The sequence below is a fragment of the Pipistrellus hanaki genome (assembly GCF_964339955.1).
Source record: "Pipistrellus hanaki genome assembly, chromosome: 1".
Taxonomy (NCBI): domain Eukaryota; kingdom Metazoa; phylum Chordata; class Mammalia; order Chiroptera; family Vespertilionidae; genus Pipistrellus; species Pipistrellus hanaki.
Genome location: NC_140503.1, coordinates 43,057,649 through 43,076,948, shown reverse-complemented (window position 1 = coordinate 43,076,948; position 19,300 = coordinate 43,057,649). Strand labels below are relative to the sequence as shown.

Genomic DNA, 19,300 nt, shown 5'->3' with positions numbered 1-19,300 from the left:
CCAGTATTGGAAAGAAAGGGGGGAACCACATGGGGACATGTGTTTAGCTTTGCTCAGGAGTCCAGAACACGCTCACAACTCCAGGAATCTCTGCTCTTCTCTGTGAGTGGAAAATATGATCCACGAGAGCAAACTTCACGGTGTGGTGTGTGTCTCACTCCCCAGCCCTGCCACTCAGAGGGGGCGGGGCTCAGGCCACCTTGTGATCACTCTCCAGAGTCCCCGCGTCTCCTTGAGCAGCTGGGGTTAAAAGACGGGACAGCGGTCTCAAAATCAAGTACAAAACGTACATTTATTGACATCTGCTCTGAGCTGCCCTGGGCTTCTAGCAAGAACGAAAGCAAATGTAAAGGGAAACATGTTAATGTAATTATCAACCTGGTGCAGTTGGATACGAGATGTACTTTCCAGACTCGGCGGAGAACTATGATTATCCTGTATTCAATAGCTTAACGTGAAAGGTGCACTAAGAGTTCCAGATCCAGTAAAGAAATAACTTATTTACATTTCAAGTAAAAATCTTGGAGTTTATTATTTTATTTTACCACCATTTATATGTATGAACAGTGATGAGGACCTTGCTGCGTACGTCCTTGGAGCAAGACCAGAAAATATACTTTATATTGGTTATTTCACCTTCAACTTCAGATTATCATTATTGCAAACAGAAAAGGAAGGGGACTTCTATGGATGGCACCAAATGAAAAAAACAGTCAAAGCCACAACGCTTGCCAATGGCCAATTTCTGGTGTTTCTTTTAAAGAACAGATCAACGAGGCTTTATTTTGCCATTGTTGTGGCCACGCGCCAGTCAGTATCACGGGACAAAGACAGTAAGTAAAGGCATGAAGAAAAACAAACAAGCAAACTGCACCAGAACAGATGTGCTTAAATTAACCAAGTGACAGTTTGTGCTTCAGTCTCACAATGGCTGTCACGTGAGGTTCGGGGGGAGAAGAGAAGTACCATAAGACTCAGTTGTTTAAAGGCCGCTGAGCAACCCCACGAAACCTCAGAGAGGCCATCCCTCCAGGCCGGCGCTGGCCGCCCCTACTTGCCCGCTGCTGCCTCCGGAAGGGCACTCTTCCTCTGATCGTGCCGGGGGCAGGGGTCTGGCCTGGGATACTTTGGAGGTACTGGAAGGCACTCTGGCGACCCACCTGCCTCTCTATGCAGTTAAAGGTGAGGGCCACTCCCACGTTGCTCTTCATGATTCTGGAGGAGCCATCCGAGGTGCCGTCAAAGCACCGGCCCAGGGCGATCTCCTTGGCCACACGAGGGTCCTGGTCAGTGACGGTGTAGATGCCGTAGTTGTGGCCCAGTGGATCCAGAGGTGCCAGCATGGTGTACTCACTGGTGTCATTGTTGACCGCCAACGGCAGGTGGTTGACCAGGTACTCGTGCAGCATGGAGTTCACACTGGCCCGATGGCAGCTGCCTTGGGGAATGATCTTCACTAACGTGCGGTCCACACGATCCTGGTCATAGAGCATCCCGCTGCACTTGAACTCCAGACAGGCAGATGAGACGTTGGGCTGGTCCCTGTCCCGTGTGCTTTTGACATCCCGGATTCCGTACAGCTTCCCCACCGTCTGCCGGTGGGTGCCCCCCATGTTGCGGGATCGCACATTCACCTCCACGGGCCCCACAATCTTCACCTTGATGTAGCAGGCCCTGAACTCCATTGGCTTGGGCCACCACGCCAGGTAGTCTTCCGTCCAGCTCATGGGATCGTCTTCATTGAAGGGGACGGTGTTGTAGTCGTACCGATCCCCCTCGATCCGGTAGAACCGGAAGTGGGCTGCACTGGGCGGTGCCTCCTCGCATGCCCGGAGGTTCTCAAAGGCGTAGATGGGTCCGTTGCTCTCTTCTGCTGAGTTGGGCCTCGGCTTGGCCATGCTGATCTGGAAAGCCGTCTTCTTAACCCGTGGGTCCTCATGGTCTGTCCTACGGTACTTGAGCTTGTCGAGGTAGGGCTGAGGGACACCGATTGCATTTGGGTTGAATTTGGGAGAAGACGCCACTGCTTCCAGTTCTTCCCCAGCCAGGCTTGCCAAGACGTAGGCAGAGTAGGCATCAGGGGACTGGTCGTCACAGAAGGCAGGCAGGCAGGCCCCGTTGGGGCCCGTGATGACACTGTCAAAGCGGCCCCAGGCCCTGGGGTTGGATGAGAAGCCAGTCCTGGGCTCCAGGTTGATCACAGAGACCACAACCCCCTGGATCTGCTCACTGGGCAAGAACCTCTCACTCCTGTAGGCCCTCACCTTGATGAAGCACCGCCTGCTTTCGGGGACATCCAAGTTAAAAAGCCTCCTTTCTCGGATCTCCATGTTGCCCACCAGGAAGGTTCTCTCCTCCCTTTTGTTCCGCCTTTGGCTTTCGTATTTGAAGTCACCTTCCTCCTCCCATAGCCCCGTGTCTGGGTTGAGCGACCACAGTTTCATGGCGGACACGTGCTCTGGCATCTTGACCTGGGTCGAGTCGAGGTGAACCTTCACCTTGCCAGCATTAAGAGACTCGGAGGTGGCCTCATCTCTGAAGTCCACGGAAAACATGCCATATGTTCGAAGGGGGAAGGTGTCCCCGTCATCAGTGATGAAGTTCAGGTCACTCTGGGTGGCCGTGGCTGTGGAGATATTGCGGGGGTCCAGGAAGGTCACGCTGGCCTTTACTTTTCCTGTGAAGGGCTCCCCGTTCTGCTTGTAGAAGCTCTTGGAGGGGATCTCCAACTCAGCCACGGGGTCTTCACCATCCACCTCCCCCAGGGGGATGACATTGGTCTCCGTGGCCTCCAGGACGATGGGCTCTTTACGCCGAAGCATCTTGATCTCGTGGAACACGGCACTCCCCTTCTTGTTGAAGGGCAGCACTTTGGTCGTGTTGACGAACTTCTGCAGCCTGTCCACGAACGTGAGCACCAGCCTCTCCGTGTCCTGGGGGATGTGGAGGGTGAACGTGCCCTTGTAGCCAGTCATGCTCACACGGCTGTTCCCCATGTACACGTGGCCAAAGCGCATGGGCTCCCCGTTGTCAGCAGCGCTGACGCGGCCCCGCACGATACTCCGGGTCTCCGTACACCGCTGGCAGTTACACTCCTTGGCCACCTTGGTGGGCAGCGTGTACCCATTGCACTGGATCTCCCTCTCCTCTGTTTTGGAGATGCCACAGCAGTTCTCCACAGCGTCCCGGCACCGGATCCCGTTGTCCTGCTGCCCTGCACAGGTCTTGACAGGGCAACGGCCCACATCATAGTAGAAGGAGTTGGTGGCATTCTGGAAGCAGTCATGAGGCAACCGGATAAGGTAGCTCTCAGGGGTTGGGTTGCACGGAGCCTCATCAGGGGCTGTGGAGGGAAACGGTGTGGCTATTAAATGTAAGCTCACATCCTACACACAAGACACCTTAGCCTCACCTCTGTGCAGTGCTTGATCGTTTTCAAAGCACTTCCATATCCAAGAGCCTGCTTCTCACAGAACCTCTCTGAGAAAGATAAACAGCCGTTGTTGCTAAGCCCGTTTTATACATGGAGAAATAGAGTTGGTTGCTGAGACCACTACAGTAATGGCTCTCATTGGAGATGAGCCATTAAGATCTGCGAGGGTGTGTTGAGTTACCACCCAAATTAAGAGTGCTGCTGGCATGTAGTGGGTGGGGCATTGCTGCTCTGACCGGCAAAGCCTGGCACTTTTCTGCCAGGACTTTTTCTGTCTCCTGCATGACTTTCACATATCCCACCAGACATTCATGTAGGTGGAAAACTTGTTTACAATGATCAGAGCCTAGTATTTATGTTAATGTGACTTTACCATATCTTGAATTTTTCCGAAAATGCAGCTACCATAAAAATCAAGGTAAGATTATACTTTGTTTAGCTTGGGAAAATAACAAGAATTGTTTCTTGCCCTAACCGGTTTGGCTCAGTGGATAGAGCGTTGGCCTTGGGACTCAAGGGTCCCAAGTTTGATTCCGGTCAAGGGCATGTACCTTGGTTGTGGGCACATCCCCAGGAGGGGGTGTGCAGGAGGCAGCTGATTGATGTTTCTCTCTCATCGATGTTTGTAACTCTCTCTCCCTCTCCCTTCCTCTCTGTAATAAGTCAATAATATATATACATATATTATATATATATATTAAGTAATATATATATATATTAAAATTGTTCCTTGTCTCAGAAAAATCATATATTTACCGCCTTCCCCAAGGAATGTGACCCACCACAATGAGACCCCTGCATCCATCAGTATTTGCAGCTGCCACAGTCACAGTGACTGGAGTCAAATGCAAATGTCTGACCTCTTGGTTGGCTTTCTTGGGAAATTATGCCAAAGCCTTTACATATTGAAATACATATTATTTTGCATTAAAACTATTTTCTTTTTATTTCTCCTGTATGGTATAGTTTGGGATGTGTGCATATATTGTATACTTAGCAATTATATGTAGTTAACTTATTATCCATAAATTTAATTTCAGAATAGAAAATATTTCGTAAATGTAAAGTGTTAAAAATTTAAAGTATTCAAAATAACTGTGAGAAAGGGGAGCACTGGTGTTATGGGTTGGGAACCACAGCTGACAGGGCTCCACTGTTGCCAAGGTCCAACTGTCCTGTGTCTTGAGGTCTGTTGCTCAACTTTCTTGGAGTCTGTAAAATACTCCAGAACCCTTCCAATAAATTTTCTCTTCCTCTGTGTTTTGTTTGGTTTTGTTTAGGCCAATTACTAAGCTATCCTCCTTCTCTCTCACTTTCCAAGTACAGGTTCCTGATTGATTTTGACCTCAAGTCTTCCCCTCAAGTGCACTTCTTTTTCTTTTTAAAAAACATTTTTACTGATTTTTTAAAATATATTTTATTGACTTTATACAGAAAGGAAGGGAGAGAGATAGAGAGTTAGAAACATCGATGAGAGAGAGTCATCGATCAGCTGCCTCTTGCACACCCCCTACTGGGGATATGCCCGCAACCAAGGCACATGCCCTTGACCAGAATCGAACCCGGGACCCTTCAGTCCCCAAGCCGACGCTCTATCCATTGAGCCAAACCGGTCCCGGCCATTTTTACTGATTTCAGAGAGGAAGGGAGAGGGTGAGACAGAAACATCATGATGAGAGAGAATCATTGATCAGCTGCCTCCTGCACGCCCCCAACTGATGATTGAGCCCTCAATTCCGGCATGTGCCTTTGACTGGAATCAAACCTGGGACCCTTAGGTCCTCAGCCAATGCTCTATCTGAACCAAACTGGCTAAGGCACCAACTCACTCCATAAGCCATTTCTAATCAGATCACCCTTTCTTAGAAAGCCTCTCAACTTCCCACTTCTATACCTTTGCTCACACTGGCCCCTTGATATGGCCATTCGGTAAGACCAGGGCTTTATAACTTAGAATCACCTGGGGAAGGTTTTAAATTGTGCAATACCCAGGCCACATCCAAAGCCAATGAAATAAAACTCTCTGGGAGTGCCTGGCCAAGCGAGGCTCAATGGTTGAGGGTCGACCTATGAACCAGGAGGTCATGGTTTGATTCCAGTCAGGGCACATACCCAGGTTTCAAACTTGATCCCCAGTGTGGGCATGCAGGAGGCAGCCCATCAATGATTATCTCTCATCATTGAACTTTCTATCTTTCTCTCTCTCTCCTTTCCTCTCTGAAATCAATAAAAATATGTTTTTTTTAAAAAACTCTCTGGGAGGGAGGGATAAATTTCAGGCAGCTGGGTTTTTGTTAACACCAACCAGATGATCCCACCAGGCATCCAAATCTAGGAACCACTATTTAAGCCCCAGTTGAAATGCTGCTCTCTCAGGTAGCCACCCATGGTCACTCCTGCCTGGAAAGTTTCTATCTCTCATCTAGAGAGTCCATGACCCATTATCTCCTGCTTTAACTGCATTTGCCTATCTTTACTCGTCTTTTAATTGTAGGGAGCGGTTATAGGGTTAAGCCTCGGACTGACCTGCTGGCAAAGTCGTAAACAAGTCCCAGCTTAGAGGGCACAGCCCTCTTAGCATAATTAAGCTTGATCTTGTGACTACACCCTAGATCTTTTCTGGGTAGCCAATAGGCTGTGGGAGGTGCAGCAAGTGCTGCCAAACACAAGTGAAACTTATAAGAACATTGTAAATACCTTGTTTACCTCTGATTATAAAATAAAGCATCAGCTTGCGGTCTGGATCTGTTCTGTGGTCTCAGTCACGCACAGAAGATGCACCTAGACCCAGCTTATTCTCTTTGTCTGTCTTTTCTTCATCCTTCACCGGCCCTCCCTCAGGCTCGCTGAATCCTTGACTGTGCTGCCAAGGCACACTTAATTACATTTCCTGACCTCTTCTGGGGTGGCAGCTCCGAGAGGGTAGAATTGAGATCTGTGGCATCTTTGTGTCTCAGAGGACATACCATTGTACGCAGCACAGAAAAGCTGTTTTTTTTTGCTGCCCAGTTATGTCCACTGAGGTGCTCCCCAGTCCTGCAGTAGAGGTTCCCCAGGGACCCTGCCAGGCTTACCTATGACAATCAGCTGGGCGACCTGGGACTTCACAGCCCCTGCGTCGCTCTGGGCCTTGCAGAAGTACTCCCCAGCCTGGTCCCGCCGAAGGTTCTTCAGTAACAGCTTGCCGTCGTGCTTGTAGAGGGAGGGGTCCAGCAGCGAGTTATTGTGATACCTGCAAGGGATGGAGAGGTGCAGCCTGAGGGGGCAGTGCCATAGCAAGCAGCCAGAGAGACAGATGGTGGATGGGCCCCTGCAGATGCCAATACCACCTTTGACATAGCTCATCCAAGAGCACTGACTGGCCTGGGAGTCAAGGGACTTGATTGAGTTTCAGCCCCATCACTTGCTGGCTATGAATCCTTGGACAAATCATCTCACCTTCCTTAGCATCAGCTTCCTGATCAATAAAATGGGAGCAGTGATTCCTAGCTGACATCACAGAAACATTGGGTGGGTCAAACAAGAGGATGGCTGTAAAATGTCTGTGAAGGGTAAAGGACTCACAGCCACAGGAGATTCTAACCTCATTTGCCTTTGTCGGGGAAGCAGGGCTGAGGAACCTTGTTCTGTATCCAGAGGATATGCAAGTCAGGACCCAGAGACCAGAGCCGCTCTGTAGAAACCCCAGTGTTGAGAAGACCACACAGTGCTTTCTGGTTGTCTGTGTGGCCTCAATCCTGGTGGTCCCCACTTATAAGTGCCAACTTCTGGCCCTAGCCAGTTTGACTCAGTGGATAGAGGGTTGGTCTGAGGACTGAAGGGTCTCAGATTTGATTCCAGTCAAGGGTATGTACCTGGGCTGCAGGCTCCTCCCGGACCCCAGCCCTGGTCAGGGCTCATATAGGAGGCGAACAATTGATGTATTTCTCTCTCTCTCTGTCCCTCTCTCTTCCATTCTCCCTAAAAATCAACGGAAAAATATCCTCAAGTGAGGATTAACAAAAAAACATAAGTGCCAACTTCTGGACTCTGAACCTGGGCCCTACTTCTAACTTTATTTTGTTGGTTAGTATTATCCTATCTAATAAAGAGGGAATATGCTAATTGACCCTCACACCATCTCAAAAATGCCAGCACCCACAGCCAATAAGGAGGGAATATGCTAATTGACTGCCCTGCCCTCAAAGATGGCAGCACCCACAGCCAAAAGATGGCAGCACCCAGTCCTCTCAGCCCCGCTGGATGGCTGGCCTGCCTCCAGAGTTCCCCAGTCCCCTCAACTCCCCAGCCACCCAGGGTCAGCCTGAGGCACAGGCAGGCCTTGGATGTCGCCCTCAGTGGCCGGAGGCTCAGGTAACCAGGGCCGGCTGAGGCTTGCACTGCTGACAGTGGCAGCAGCAGAGGTGTGATTGGGCATCACCTTCACCTGACTGCTGGATTGCCTCCCACCCCTGAGTGCTCCCGGACTGTGAGAGGGGGCAGGCCGGACTGAGGGACCCTCCTTCCAGTGCATGAATTTTCATGCACTGGGCCTCTAGGGATTAATAAGACCAGACCACCCAGCTGGTGTGGCTCAATGGTTGAGTGTCAACCTATGAACCAGGAAGTCATGGTTCAATTCCCGGTCAGGGTACATGCCCAGGTTTCAGGCGTGATCCCCAGTGGGGGGCATGCAGGAAGCAGCCGATTGAGGATTCTCTCTCATCATTGATATTTCTATCTCTCTCTCTACCTCTCCCTTCCTCTCTGAATTTATATATATATATATATATATATATATATATATATATATATATATCCAGACCAAATGCAAGAAAGATCTGGTTGGCCAAAGAAGAATCAGGCAGGGCAGCTGGCAGAATACTCACCAGAAATACTGGTCTGGACTGGGCTTCCCTGTGGCCTTACAGCACAGGGCCGCACTCTGCCCAGCTCTCCGTGCTTTTGTCTCAGGGTTCTTCACAATGTACGGGATCTCTGGGACAGAAGACGAGAAATGGTGCTTTGGGTTTTCCTTTGTGACAGATTCTCCAGAGCCTTGCTTCCCCGGGTTCTTTGACAAGTGTTAGAATTGTGTGACCTGACACACGCGCCACCACCCCACACCCCACCTGCAAAGGTCCTAATTAGGGTACTGATCCAGAATGGGGTCCACCTCTTCGACCTTAGGACCTGCTTCCGTGGCCTCTCAAGAAGCATCTAGGTGAGGCAATGGTGAACCAAGGGGACCTTGCGCCAGCCATGGTTCCCAAGCACGGCCATTGAAACAGAGTTGGTTGTTTTAAATAGATATTTAAAATATCTATTACAATATTCCTGTTGTGCTGCCTCCAGCAGAATTTTCCAGCCCTTCTGTACCATTTCTTAATCCCCCAGCCTCTCTCTGTCTCTTCCTGGCCTCCAAACCTCACACTATATTGTAATGACTATTTTAATAAGGTGGTCCAGGGAAGAACTCATTTCAGGGAGCAAGCCATGCCAGTATCTAAACAGAGTACACAGAAGTGCAAAGGCCCTGAGGCAGGAGTGTGCCTGTGTGTGTGAGGAACAGATAGGAGGACATGGTGGCTGCAGTGGAGTGACTCAGTGGGGGCAGACAGGAGGATAATAGAAGAGAAGAGCAGAGAAGTAATGGGGGTGGGGATGGAGCAGATGATGTTGGGCCTTGTAGGTCATGGTTAGGGTTTTGAGTTTTAGTCTAAACTGGGAAACCAGCTCTTACCACTGCAGTCCCTTTATTTAAAAATCCCACTCTACCCCAGAGAAAGGAAGTACCTGCTCTCATGAACTCTGCACTGACGGTGGCTGACTTCAGGCTAGTCGTGGGCATCGTGAGCTTGATGGGAGCAAACTTGGTCTTTGTGATCTTCAGGATGCTTTTGCCATCTGGGCATAAGCCAGGGACTCGGAATCTCCCACTGCTGTCCGTCCGGGTCAGTGGCTTAAGTGTCTTGGTCATCAGGTAGACAGTGGCCCCTGAGGCTGGGGCACCCCCAGGGAGGGAGACAGTCCCATGCAGCACGAAGTCCTGGCACATGCAGGCGTCACAGTCAGCATTCACCTGGCCCATGTGGCAGACCAGGTCACAGGCTGTGGAAGAAGAGGCCATGTCAGGAGGGCTTATGTGGATGCTGGCCCTCCTTTAGCCACATCACATTTAGCACATCACATGTGCTTCCCCCTCCTCCTTAGGCCTTTGTTATCCTTCCTTATTGGCCTGCATGACTCATTCCTACCTATCTTTCTTTCTTTTCTTTTCTTTTTTTTCTCTTTTTAAAAAAATATATTTTATTGGTTTTTACAGAGAGGAAGGGAGAGGGATAGAAAGTTAGAAACATTGATGAGAGAGAAACATCGATCAGCTGCCTCCTACACCCACCCCCCACCCCCCCCACCGGGCATGTGCCCGAAACCAAGGTACGTGCCCCTGACGGGAATCGAACCTGGGACCCTTCAGTCTGCAGGCTAACGCTCTATCCACTGAGCCAAACTGGTTTTGGCTCATTCCTACCTATCTTTCAAGACTTAGCTCAGGACACCTTCCCTAGGAAGTCCACTTTGATTCCCCTAAGCTATGATAACGGGCCTCTGTGCTCCCACATTTTCCCTTATAGCCCCCATCAGAGCACATAATAGTTAATACTTGATGACTGCATGAATGAATGAACCCATCTCAATCTGGCCCTTTAACCTACTGTAGGCTGCTTCCTCCTCCACGCCATTCCCTGCCTAGTACCAGGAACAAGAGAGGTACCTGTACAGGCCTCGTCCATGCAGAGCCGGCCCTCCTCCGTGGCCTCACTGCACAGCGACACTGTCTCCGCCAAGCAGGTGCGTGTTCGGGTCTGGACCCCCGTGTGACCACAGGCAGCAGAACACTTGCTCCAGGGAGACCACGAGCTCCAGATACGGTCTGTGTCTCGGCGCAAGGATCCTGCAAAGCAGGATGGGCACACAGTCTGACTTCCTCCCTCCCAAGGAAACTCTGTCAGGAAATTTGACCCTAAGGCTAGTTTTGCTCAGAGAGCAGGACGTCATTTACGTTATAGATGTCACTGATATTCACATTTACTACCGTGTTTCCCCGAAAATAAGACATCCTCCGAAAATATGACCTATCGATACTTACAGGTTTCCTTCTGAGTGGAATATAAGGCATCCCCCCGAAAATAAGCCCTCCCCCCCTCCCCAGGCTCTGTCTCAGAATGCTATTGCTAAACATGTGAGATTTGGTCCACTGATTCTGAAAGAAATGGAGTCACAAGAAATTCACCAGGAAATTCAGGAATTGGATTGTTATGATGATGTTCCAGAAGATGATGACATGATTGTCATTGAATAAATGAGTAAATTCTTGATACTGTAGGATTCAGTTTGTCTGGTTTGTGTTGACAACTACCGTACTACTGTACCGTATACAGGTAATAAATTTCCTTTATTTTCATTTAACGATAAATGTGTACCTTATTCTTCTTCATGGAAAAATAAGACATCCCCTGAAAATAAGACCTAGTGCATCTTTGGGAGCAAAAATTAATATAAGACACTGTCTAATTTCCATGGAAACAGGGTATAATGACTTTTCCAACAGAAGGAAGTCAAGAGTCTTGAGGAGGTGGCATCTCTAATTTGCACAAAGACACCGTGTGGTCAAGGGGTGGCCCTGACAGGGACATGCTGGCCAAGCAGTGGGAGCTGATACGCTGCCCCAGGCTGTGCAGGGTTAGCATCACCTTCCCTGACCACCAGTGTGGCAACAGCCACCAGGGCCTGGGACTGCGGTGATTCAGTCATCAAACCCCCTTATGCCTGCCCTCTTCACCTCTGGTCTAAGGTCTGTGTGCAACAATGGGGCTTCAGACCTTGCCCAGGAGACCCTGCCCAACTGAGCTCCCAACTCGAGATGACCTCCACTGCCACCTGGCCTTGTGAGAGCCGATGGAACCCCAAAAGGTGAGGGTACCCATCCACAGCGTGGGCAGCTGGCAGCTAGCTAGCTCTGTATTAGCCGGTGTGGGCGGGGAGGAAGTACAGAGCATAAACTTTTGTACTCCGCAAATGCAGACGTGGATTCGAACCCCAGCTCTCCACTGACAGCTGTGTAATCATGAGAAGTTACCTAACTGCTCTGGACATAGAGATTCCTCAAAGCTCAGTTGTAAAGTCTGAATGATGTTGATAACCAGCACAGTATCTGGCACAAATGGAAACTAACATTTAATGAATGTTACTTGGGGTAAGCCCTCTATATTCATTATCTTACTTAATCCTCAAAAACAAAACCAAAACAAAACAAAAAACCATGAAGGTTTACTAGTATTACCCTGTTCTACATGTGAGGAACCTGAGGTCCAGGGACTAAGGAATGGAGTTCCCGGTCCAGGCTGGGACCAAGCAGCCCAGCTCCAGAGTCTGTGGTTTTCACCACCAAGGCCCACGTCCCGAGTGACATGGAGTGAATGAAGAGCACCCAGAAACACAGAACTGGAAGGTTAAAGCTCTCACGACACTGGTTGGTTATTACGGGGGAATCAGAGCATGTGTATGTGTGATGGCGAGAGTTCCCATGGCCAGAGGCAGGTAAGGGCGGGGCCGCACAGGCTCACCTGGCGGGCAGAGGAAGCGCACGGTGTAATTGGAGCAGTTCTGGCCGGGCCGCTGCTCCCGGTTGAGGCACCAGAAACCCTCGCGGGGACTGCCGTGGACCACCTGGCCAGTGCTGCCTGCAGATCTCCAGTCAGTGGTCCGAGCCTCCAGCCGCAGGGGCCGAGCGCACACACGGTCCCCGTAGTAGAAGTGAATGGCATCCAGTCGCTCAAAGTCACCCTGCCCGCCTGGGTGGTCAACGTTGAACCATGTTGTCCACTCGCCCGGAGCTGAGAGATAGAGCCAGGTTGGGGAGGAGTCAGGCCCTGGAGCCCCAGGTCAGCTCCAGTTCCTTTTTCTGCTCAGTTCCTGGGAGTCATCCCTCATATCCCTCATGCTCCCACCCAACGCCCTCTATTGGTCTCAGGGCCCATTGCATCTGCCTCTCCAGCATCTCTCCAATCTCCTGCCCTTCTGCATCCCTCCACTTCCTCCGACGACTCCATAAAGCCATTAGCAGCCTGGCTGTACCATGTCAGTAACTTTCTGCCTGGTCTCTCTACCTCAGTTTCTCTCTGACCCCATCCCCAACACAGTAGGCAGGGTGAGCTTTCTTCATGTGGGTTGATCCCACACTCCCAGCATTTAGGGTGGTCTGAGCTGGCTCTCCACCCTCATCTCCCCCATTCTCTCCCCACCAGCCTATGCTCTGGCCCCAGCAAGCCCTTCTGCATTCCTGAAACATATCAGGCATATTCATGATTCTGGACTGTTCTATATAGCAAATGCCTCTGCCTGCACAAAGACGTAGGCCAAATGCCTTGTAAACGTGGGTTTCCAGCCTGGCCAATGTGGCTCGGCAGTTGAGCATCAATCCATGAACCAGGAAGTCACGACTGGATTCCTGGTCACAACACACACCCAGTTGTGGGCTCAGACCCCAGTAGGGGGTGTGTAGGAGGCAGCTGATCCATGATTCTCATCATTGATGTTTCTACCTCTCTATCCCTCTCCCCTCCACTCTTTGAAATCAATAAAAACATATCTTTTGAAAAGTGGGTTTTCCTACAACCCAGAAATCACGCCCAAACTCAGTAAACACCCCCCTAGTGGCCCCTCCCAGTTCCAGCCACAACTCACTCTCCAGGGGGCTCGCAGGCTTGGCAAAGTTGCTGAGGTTCCTCTTCCCAGGTCGGACTCTTCTCACAGACTGGCTGAGCATCATCTGCCTCCCTGGGGCCAGGAGGGGAAGGGAGAGGCCAGAACGGTTAGTTATCAGGGGCCAGCGGGTCCTCTGACTAGCCTTTCAAGAGTGGTGGATGGAGCTTAAGCACGGGACACGTGTTCAAATCCCCGCTCTGCCACTTACTGGCTCTGCAACCTCATTAAGAGCTTTATTCCTCTAAATCTGTTTTCCCCACATAATAGGGCTATATTAATAATCACTGCCTCACAGGGCCCTGGGGCATATTCAGGGGATAGCGAGTGGAAAGGGAGCTGGCGTGTAGTGCAAGCTCAACAAGCGGTTATTTTCTTTTTGCTCTTGTTCTAGAACCAGATCTTTGGAGGATGGGGAGCAGCCAATAGGTGGGAGCTCCTATGTTAGGGTCCAGCCCCGTCCTTGCCATAAAGAATGGAGGCTTGCCGAAATCGGTTTGGCTCAGTGAATAGCGCGTCGGCCTGCGGACTGAAAGGTCCCAGGATTGATTCCGGTCAAGGGCATGTACCTTGGTTGTGGGTACATCCCCAGTGGGGGGTGTGCAGGAGGCAGCTGATTGATGTTTCTAACTCTATATCCCTCATCCTTCCTCTCTGTAAAAAAATTAATAAAATATATTTTTTAAAAAAGAATGGAGGCTTATTTTTCTCCATCTGCAAGATGGAGATATTAATTACCACTTCACAGGGTGGTATGACAAGTCTATGAGGTAACACAGGTGAACATCTCTAAAGTATATGAAGATTGAGAACATGAGATCCAGAGACTCTGCCACTTCCTCCCTGTGTGACCGTGGGCCAGACACTTAACTCATCTGACTCCTGTTCCCTCATCATAAACTGAGGATAATAGTAGTTCCTGCCTCAGAGGATTGTGGGGATTAGACAAACTCATTCATCAAATCCACTTAGAACAATGCCTCGTACATAGTGGCTGCTGAATAAGCATCAGCAACTCCTCTTAGCTCAATGCCTGGACAATAGATGTCCATTTCCCTTCTCTTGGCAAAGCTGGCTTTAGAGTCCATCCTCCCCCTAAAGGACTTACTTGGCCTCGTTGGGGCAGTAGTTGTCAATGTTTTGACCGCAGGACAGAGGGTTCTGCCTTGGGATGCGTACAAGGTAGCTTCCAGCCCCACCCACCTGAGGCCGGGTTGGGGCTCCAGCATGGGGAAGAGAAAGGAGAGCAGAGGGCTGCAAAAGCTTTGAAAGGCAATTAACTTTTAAGTGAGGAGCCAAATCAGAATTCTTTAATTGGGGTGATAGAGGCTCCTTTAATCACACAACTCTGATTTCCCCTCAGATGGTTGAATATTAATCAGCTACAGCAGCAGCTGTCACGGGGAAAAGAGCAAACCAGGCAGGCGGTGGCACACAGGGTTTGGCAAGACGCGGAGCCAGCCTTTGTTCCTGCATCTGTGGTCACAGCGCCCACAGGGCATGCAGCTTTAAAAGAGAGGTTTAAGCACTTAAAAAAATGTATATATTTTTTGCTTTACCTGAGTATGCGGGTAGAAATCAGGAGAGAAAGGGCGGATGGGAGGGAGCATACAGGACAGGGCTCGGAGTTCTGACACTTAGATGCCTTGGAGAATCTCATAAGCAAATCCTCTCTACCTATTCCTCTCCTCAGTGTCACCAGAAGATGGAGGTAGAGGACAAGAAGACCAGAAGGGGTTCTCTAGTCTGTGAAATCTGGGTCTAAATAATAGAGCTTTAGGCCAAAAAAAATTCATGAAACTAAAACCAGATCGATCTTCAAATCTATTCCTGAGAAAATAATCTCCTACGATTTCCTTCTGCTTTGGCTGCCAGGAAGCTCAGAGCTAAATTTATCACTCAGAGGTGGTAGCCCTCCTATTTTTTTTGTTTTTTCCTCCCTCTGAATGACAGCTCGTTCTCCTCACTTAAAATATTCTGTTCTGTGTATTTTAATATTGGGAATGATCTCAAATCCTTTGGAGAAACAATCAGGGAATAAACTTTAAATACATCTATAAACCAGTCTCAGGCCTTAAGGCGGATGCACAGTTGAGTTCCAAACCAGACATGACTTCACTGTGTCAAGTCGGGGACTTGGAAGAAGCAGATACTTAGCCTGTACCCAGCACAGCGGTGAGCTCCAGCACCAGGACGAAGAAGAACACCCAGGCCTTGGTCCCCACCATCTTTCCCCCAGGCTCGGTGGGGAGCATGACGGAAGTTGGGTGAAGGTGCTTTACAACGTCAGGTTGCCCCTGGAACGTGGTCCCCGGAACGTGGTCTCCTGGGAAGCGTCTCAGATCCGGTGACCTGCAGAGAAACAAAGCTTGCCAGGTTCCCTGTTTCTGAGTCACCTCTTATGGCTACAGCAGAAAGCAGAATTATTTCTTGACCTATCAAGGGTGGAGGAGTGCACGGAATGAAGTCTGTGGGAGGTGACACCTGCCAAAGTTGCAAATGCAGACAGCTACAGGGGTGCAGCGGCTCAGAACCTGGGTTCAGCCGAAACCGGTTTGGCTCAGTGGACAGAGCGTCAGCCTGCAGACTGAAAGGCCCCAGGTTCGATCCCTTGGTTGTGGGCACATCCCCAGTGGGGGGTGTTCAGGAGGCAGCTGATCGATGTTTCTCTCTCATCCATGTTTCTAGCTCTCTGTCCCTCTCTCTTCCTCTCTGTATAAAATCAATAAAATATTAAAAAGAAAAAAAAAAAAGAACCTCGGTTCAGATGAGGCAGACCCGGATTCACCCCCGGGGTCCAGGTGCCAGGGCCCCACATCGAGATGGGGCACAAGGGAGAGGAGGTTCCTTGCCAGTGAGGAGAGGCCTGGCTCACTCCCAGCCACTTCTGGGTGACTCATTAATTACTTCCGAGACATGGGTGTGGGGGCATGTTTTTGTTACCCTTTCGGGGACCCCCTCATTCTTTCATAAAGAAGCTACCATAGTAAGGCTGTGAAACCCCAACGCCAACTACAGTGACCTCTCACACGGCAAGCGAGCTGGAGGGCACCGATGCTTCAGACATACCACCTCCACGAACACATCCCCAGATGTGCACGGGCTGCAGCTGGAACACATTTCTGGCCTGCTTGTTTGGGGTCTAGCTGGGAGTTACACCACCAGGAGCCCACTGAGGGAGAGCAGGAGGGCTGCGCTGAGAGAGTCCAGAGCTCCCCAGGAACTGCTGGCTGTGGGTTAGGGGCTGCAGGAGTGGGAAGAGGAACGCAGCCAGGCAATAAGCACAGGGGCCTGTGGGGCATGGCCCAGGCTCCTGTTGTCTCTCTCCTCAGAGCTCTGGTCAACCCAGGATCTGGCCAGCTCTTAGAGATTAAAAAATGGTTCCCTCCAACCTCCCAAGTCCAGTGTACAGTGGGAAGGGAGAAGATTCCTCCTTTCTGGAAAAAAGATCCGAAAGTACTCCGCTGTCCCAGGGGAAGCACAGACCCATCCCACACTGCGGACCGTCTAGCTGTCCCCACCAGCAGCTGTTTCTCAGCCCAGGGAGCAGCGGCCCGGGCCTCCCCACGGTCTCCAGCTCTTGTGTGTCTTACCCCGAGCTCCGGGCTCTGAGCAGGGAGCCGAGCGCTCCATGGGCCTGCCCGGCGTTCAGTCCGAGACCGCTCTGGGGCTGTCTGGGAGGCCAAGGTGGCCGGAGGCACCTTGTGGAAAAACCATTTCCCATCTGGCAGCCCACGGAAGTTTCCTCGGCACATGTCTGCTGGGTAGGCTCCCCATCCCACACGCCTCGGAACGCCCGGACAAAGCAGGCTGGCTGACCGCAGGAGAGAAGCCGGGCGCCCAGAGCTACAGAGATCCTGCCTGGGGTCATTTGAGGGCCCCTGACCTCAGACGGGGGAAGGAGAGGACTTTGGGCCAATGAGGGAAAAGAGAACTCTAAAGCAGCAAGGGGGGGTCTTGTTAGGGGAGCAGACAGGGTAGTCAGGGGAGGGCAGGAATAGCTGAGCCGGGCAGGGGGTGCGGGGTTGGGGCGAGGAGAATGGGAGCGGAGCTCACCGCGTCCTGAGTGGGAGTCCTCAGCTGGGGGGGTCCACGTCTCTGTCTCTCCAGCGATCCAGCCTCTGGGCCTTATATAGCACAGCTGGTGGCTCAGCCTGTGGCAGTGCGCCACGGGAAGCGGCGAAACCAGATCTGAGCATAAGGAAGCTCAGCCTCTCTCTCCCCTCCCCACGTCCCAGGCAGCTCCCAGAGGCTGGGATTTCACTTCCAGATCCTTATGGGAAGATGCCGCGGGGCCTGGTGATGGGCCAAGTGGACAGCGGCCTGGGGCTCCGCGGGCCAGAGCAGAGGGATGGGTGGGGAGCTGGGGTGGGCACTGAGACGCACTGGGAAGGGGCCAAGGGTAATTGTACATCTGGGCAGGGTTTCATAGATCAGGGGGTGGCGTGCTCTTGCCTGAACTTTGCTTGCCGATCCCCCACACTCCCCTGGCCGTGGCCCACTCATGCTGAGAAAGGACTATTGGTTTTATCACATAATCCAAACTCTCTCAGGCACACAGGCCCCCTGACCTTTCGGCTGGGGCCTGCCTGGTTGGAATTGGACAACTCCTCGGCTTCTCTGGCCTCTGAGGGTGCACTCAGAGAACCTCAGAAGGGATAAGGGACAAGGCATGGTGGGGCACAGGATGTCACCTGGTGGGAACAGCTCTTCTCTGACCCTACCTACTTCCATACGGGTGCCTGACTGTGCCCATCGGACCCCAGAGCCCCTGCATGTGGGTTCTCTGTGCTGGTCTGTGAGTATGCATCTGGCTCTGGTATAGACACCCACCAGCAACCGAACAGCCTGTCTTACCCATAGGTGGCGTACGCAGCTGCCTGTGCTCAGGACTTCACCCACCTCCCCCTCAGCATGAGTTTGCCTGATGCCTCAGACAATGCTTCTACAATTTGAACACTTGTCAGAATCCCCTGGAAAGCTTCTGAAAACACCGATTGCTGTGCCCCGTGCCCAGAGTTTCTGATTCCGTAGGTCTGCGTTTCTAAAAGCTCCCAAGTGCTATTGGAGCTGCTGGTTCATGAAGCGCACAAGGATAGAATCCCCGTAGGAGGCAGAAGATGGGGAGGGGAGACACACAAGCTGCCAGGGCCTGCCTCAGGGCCTGGGCTCATCTGGCCCAGGTGGTCTTCCTGCCTCATGCCGGGCCCGGAGATGGAGGCCTGGCCCCTGTGGCCTTGCCCCCACCCCAGCGTCAGCTCTCTTTTCCCACAAACCCTCACTGAGCTCCTGTTTGGGCCACGCTCTCGGCCAAGCACTGAGCGGCCACAAGATCCTTTCATGTCCCCAAGGGGGGCTGAGCTGTGAGATACACGGGGCTAGATTAGGGGAGTCTGAGATTACCCCTAACCCCTGCTCCAAGGACTCCTTGGAGGGAGAGGCTGCTGCTCTCCTGAGCCAGAACCCCAGGACAGACAGACAGGCAGACAGACAAGCAGACAGACAAGGCTTGGGAGGCAGCCACGGGTCTGGACTGCCCGGGGCCTGACCTGGATGGGTCAGCCTGAGCCATGAGTGCCCCCCTGGGGCTTCTGCAGGCCAGGCTAGTCTGCAGCAGCTCCAAGCCTCTGCCTGGAACACGCTGAACACCCATCCATCACCCCACCCCTCTCCAGAGGATTGGGGCCGGGGGCTTAGAGCCCAGTGTAGCCAGGCCACCGGTGACCTAAGCTTATGGCCAGGGGTTCTCATGCTGCTGACGGGAAAGGAGCTTGTGAACACTGGGAGAGGTCTGGCCTGACGCTGGTGGCTCTGGAGGAAGATGCTGTCTGAGCTCTCCCCTGCTCCCACCATCGCCCCCTGTGGCCTGGGGAGGCTTTGCAGGCCTGGCTAGAAACAGGCCACAGATGATCCCTGAAGACTGGAAGACTTGGCTAAAGCTCCGAGTGATTCTCAAGGGCTGCCCACCCAGTACCTGGGAGCCCAGAGACCGGAAATCCAGGGTAGTGGGAGAGATCTCTCTTCCTGTCCTGGGTACAGTCTGTCACTGTTTCACCCTGGGCTTCATAGTTTTATTGCCCAGCTCCCTAATTAGAAATATAGCCCTTCTTCCCCACCAGTGTG

General features: G+C 51.6%; 1 protein-coding gene across 1 annotated transcript; it reads right to left on the bottom strand.

Moving 5' to 3' along the window:
* Nucleotides 1–509: 509 nt before the first annotated feature.
* CILP (cartilage intermediate layer protein) lies at nucleotides 510–17,348 on the bottom strand. The gene is made up of 9 exons (XM_084879422.1): nucleotides 17,234–17,348; nucleotides 15,342–15,529; nucleotides 13,160–13,252; nucleotides 12,040–12,309; nucleotides 10,188–10,367; nucleotides 9,209–9,523; nucleotides 8,302–8,410; nucleotides 6,508–6,665; nucleotides 510–3,343 (listed from the first exon to the last, which is right to left on the bottom strand). Exons 2-9 carry the CDS (start codon nucleotides 15,430–15,432, stop codon nucleotides 975–977), a joined length of 3,585 nt encoding a protein of 1,194 aa, XP_084735548.1. The 5' UTR covers nucleotides 15,433–15,529; nucleotides 17,234–17,348; the 3' UTR covers nucleotides 510–974.
* Nucleotides 17,349–19,300: the final 1,952 nt, after the last annotated feature.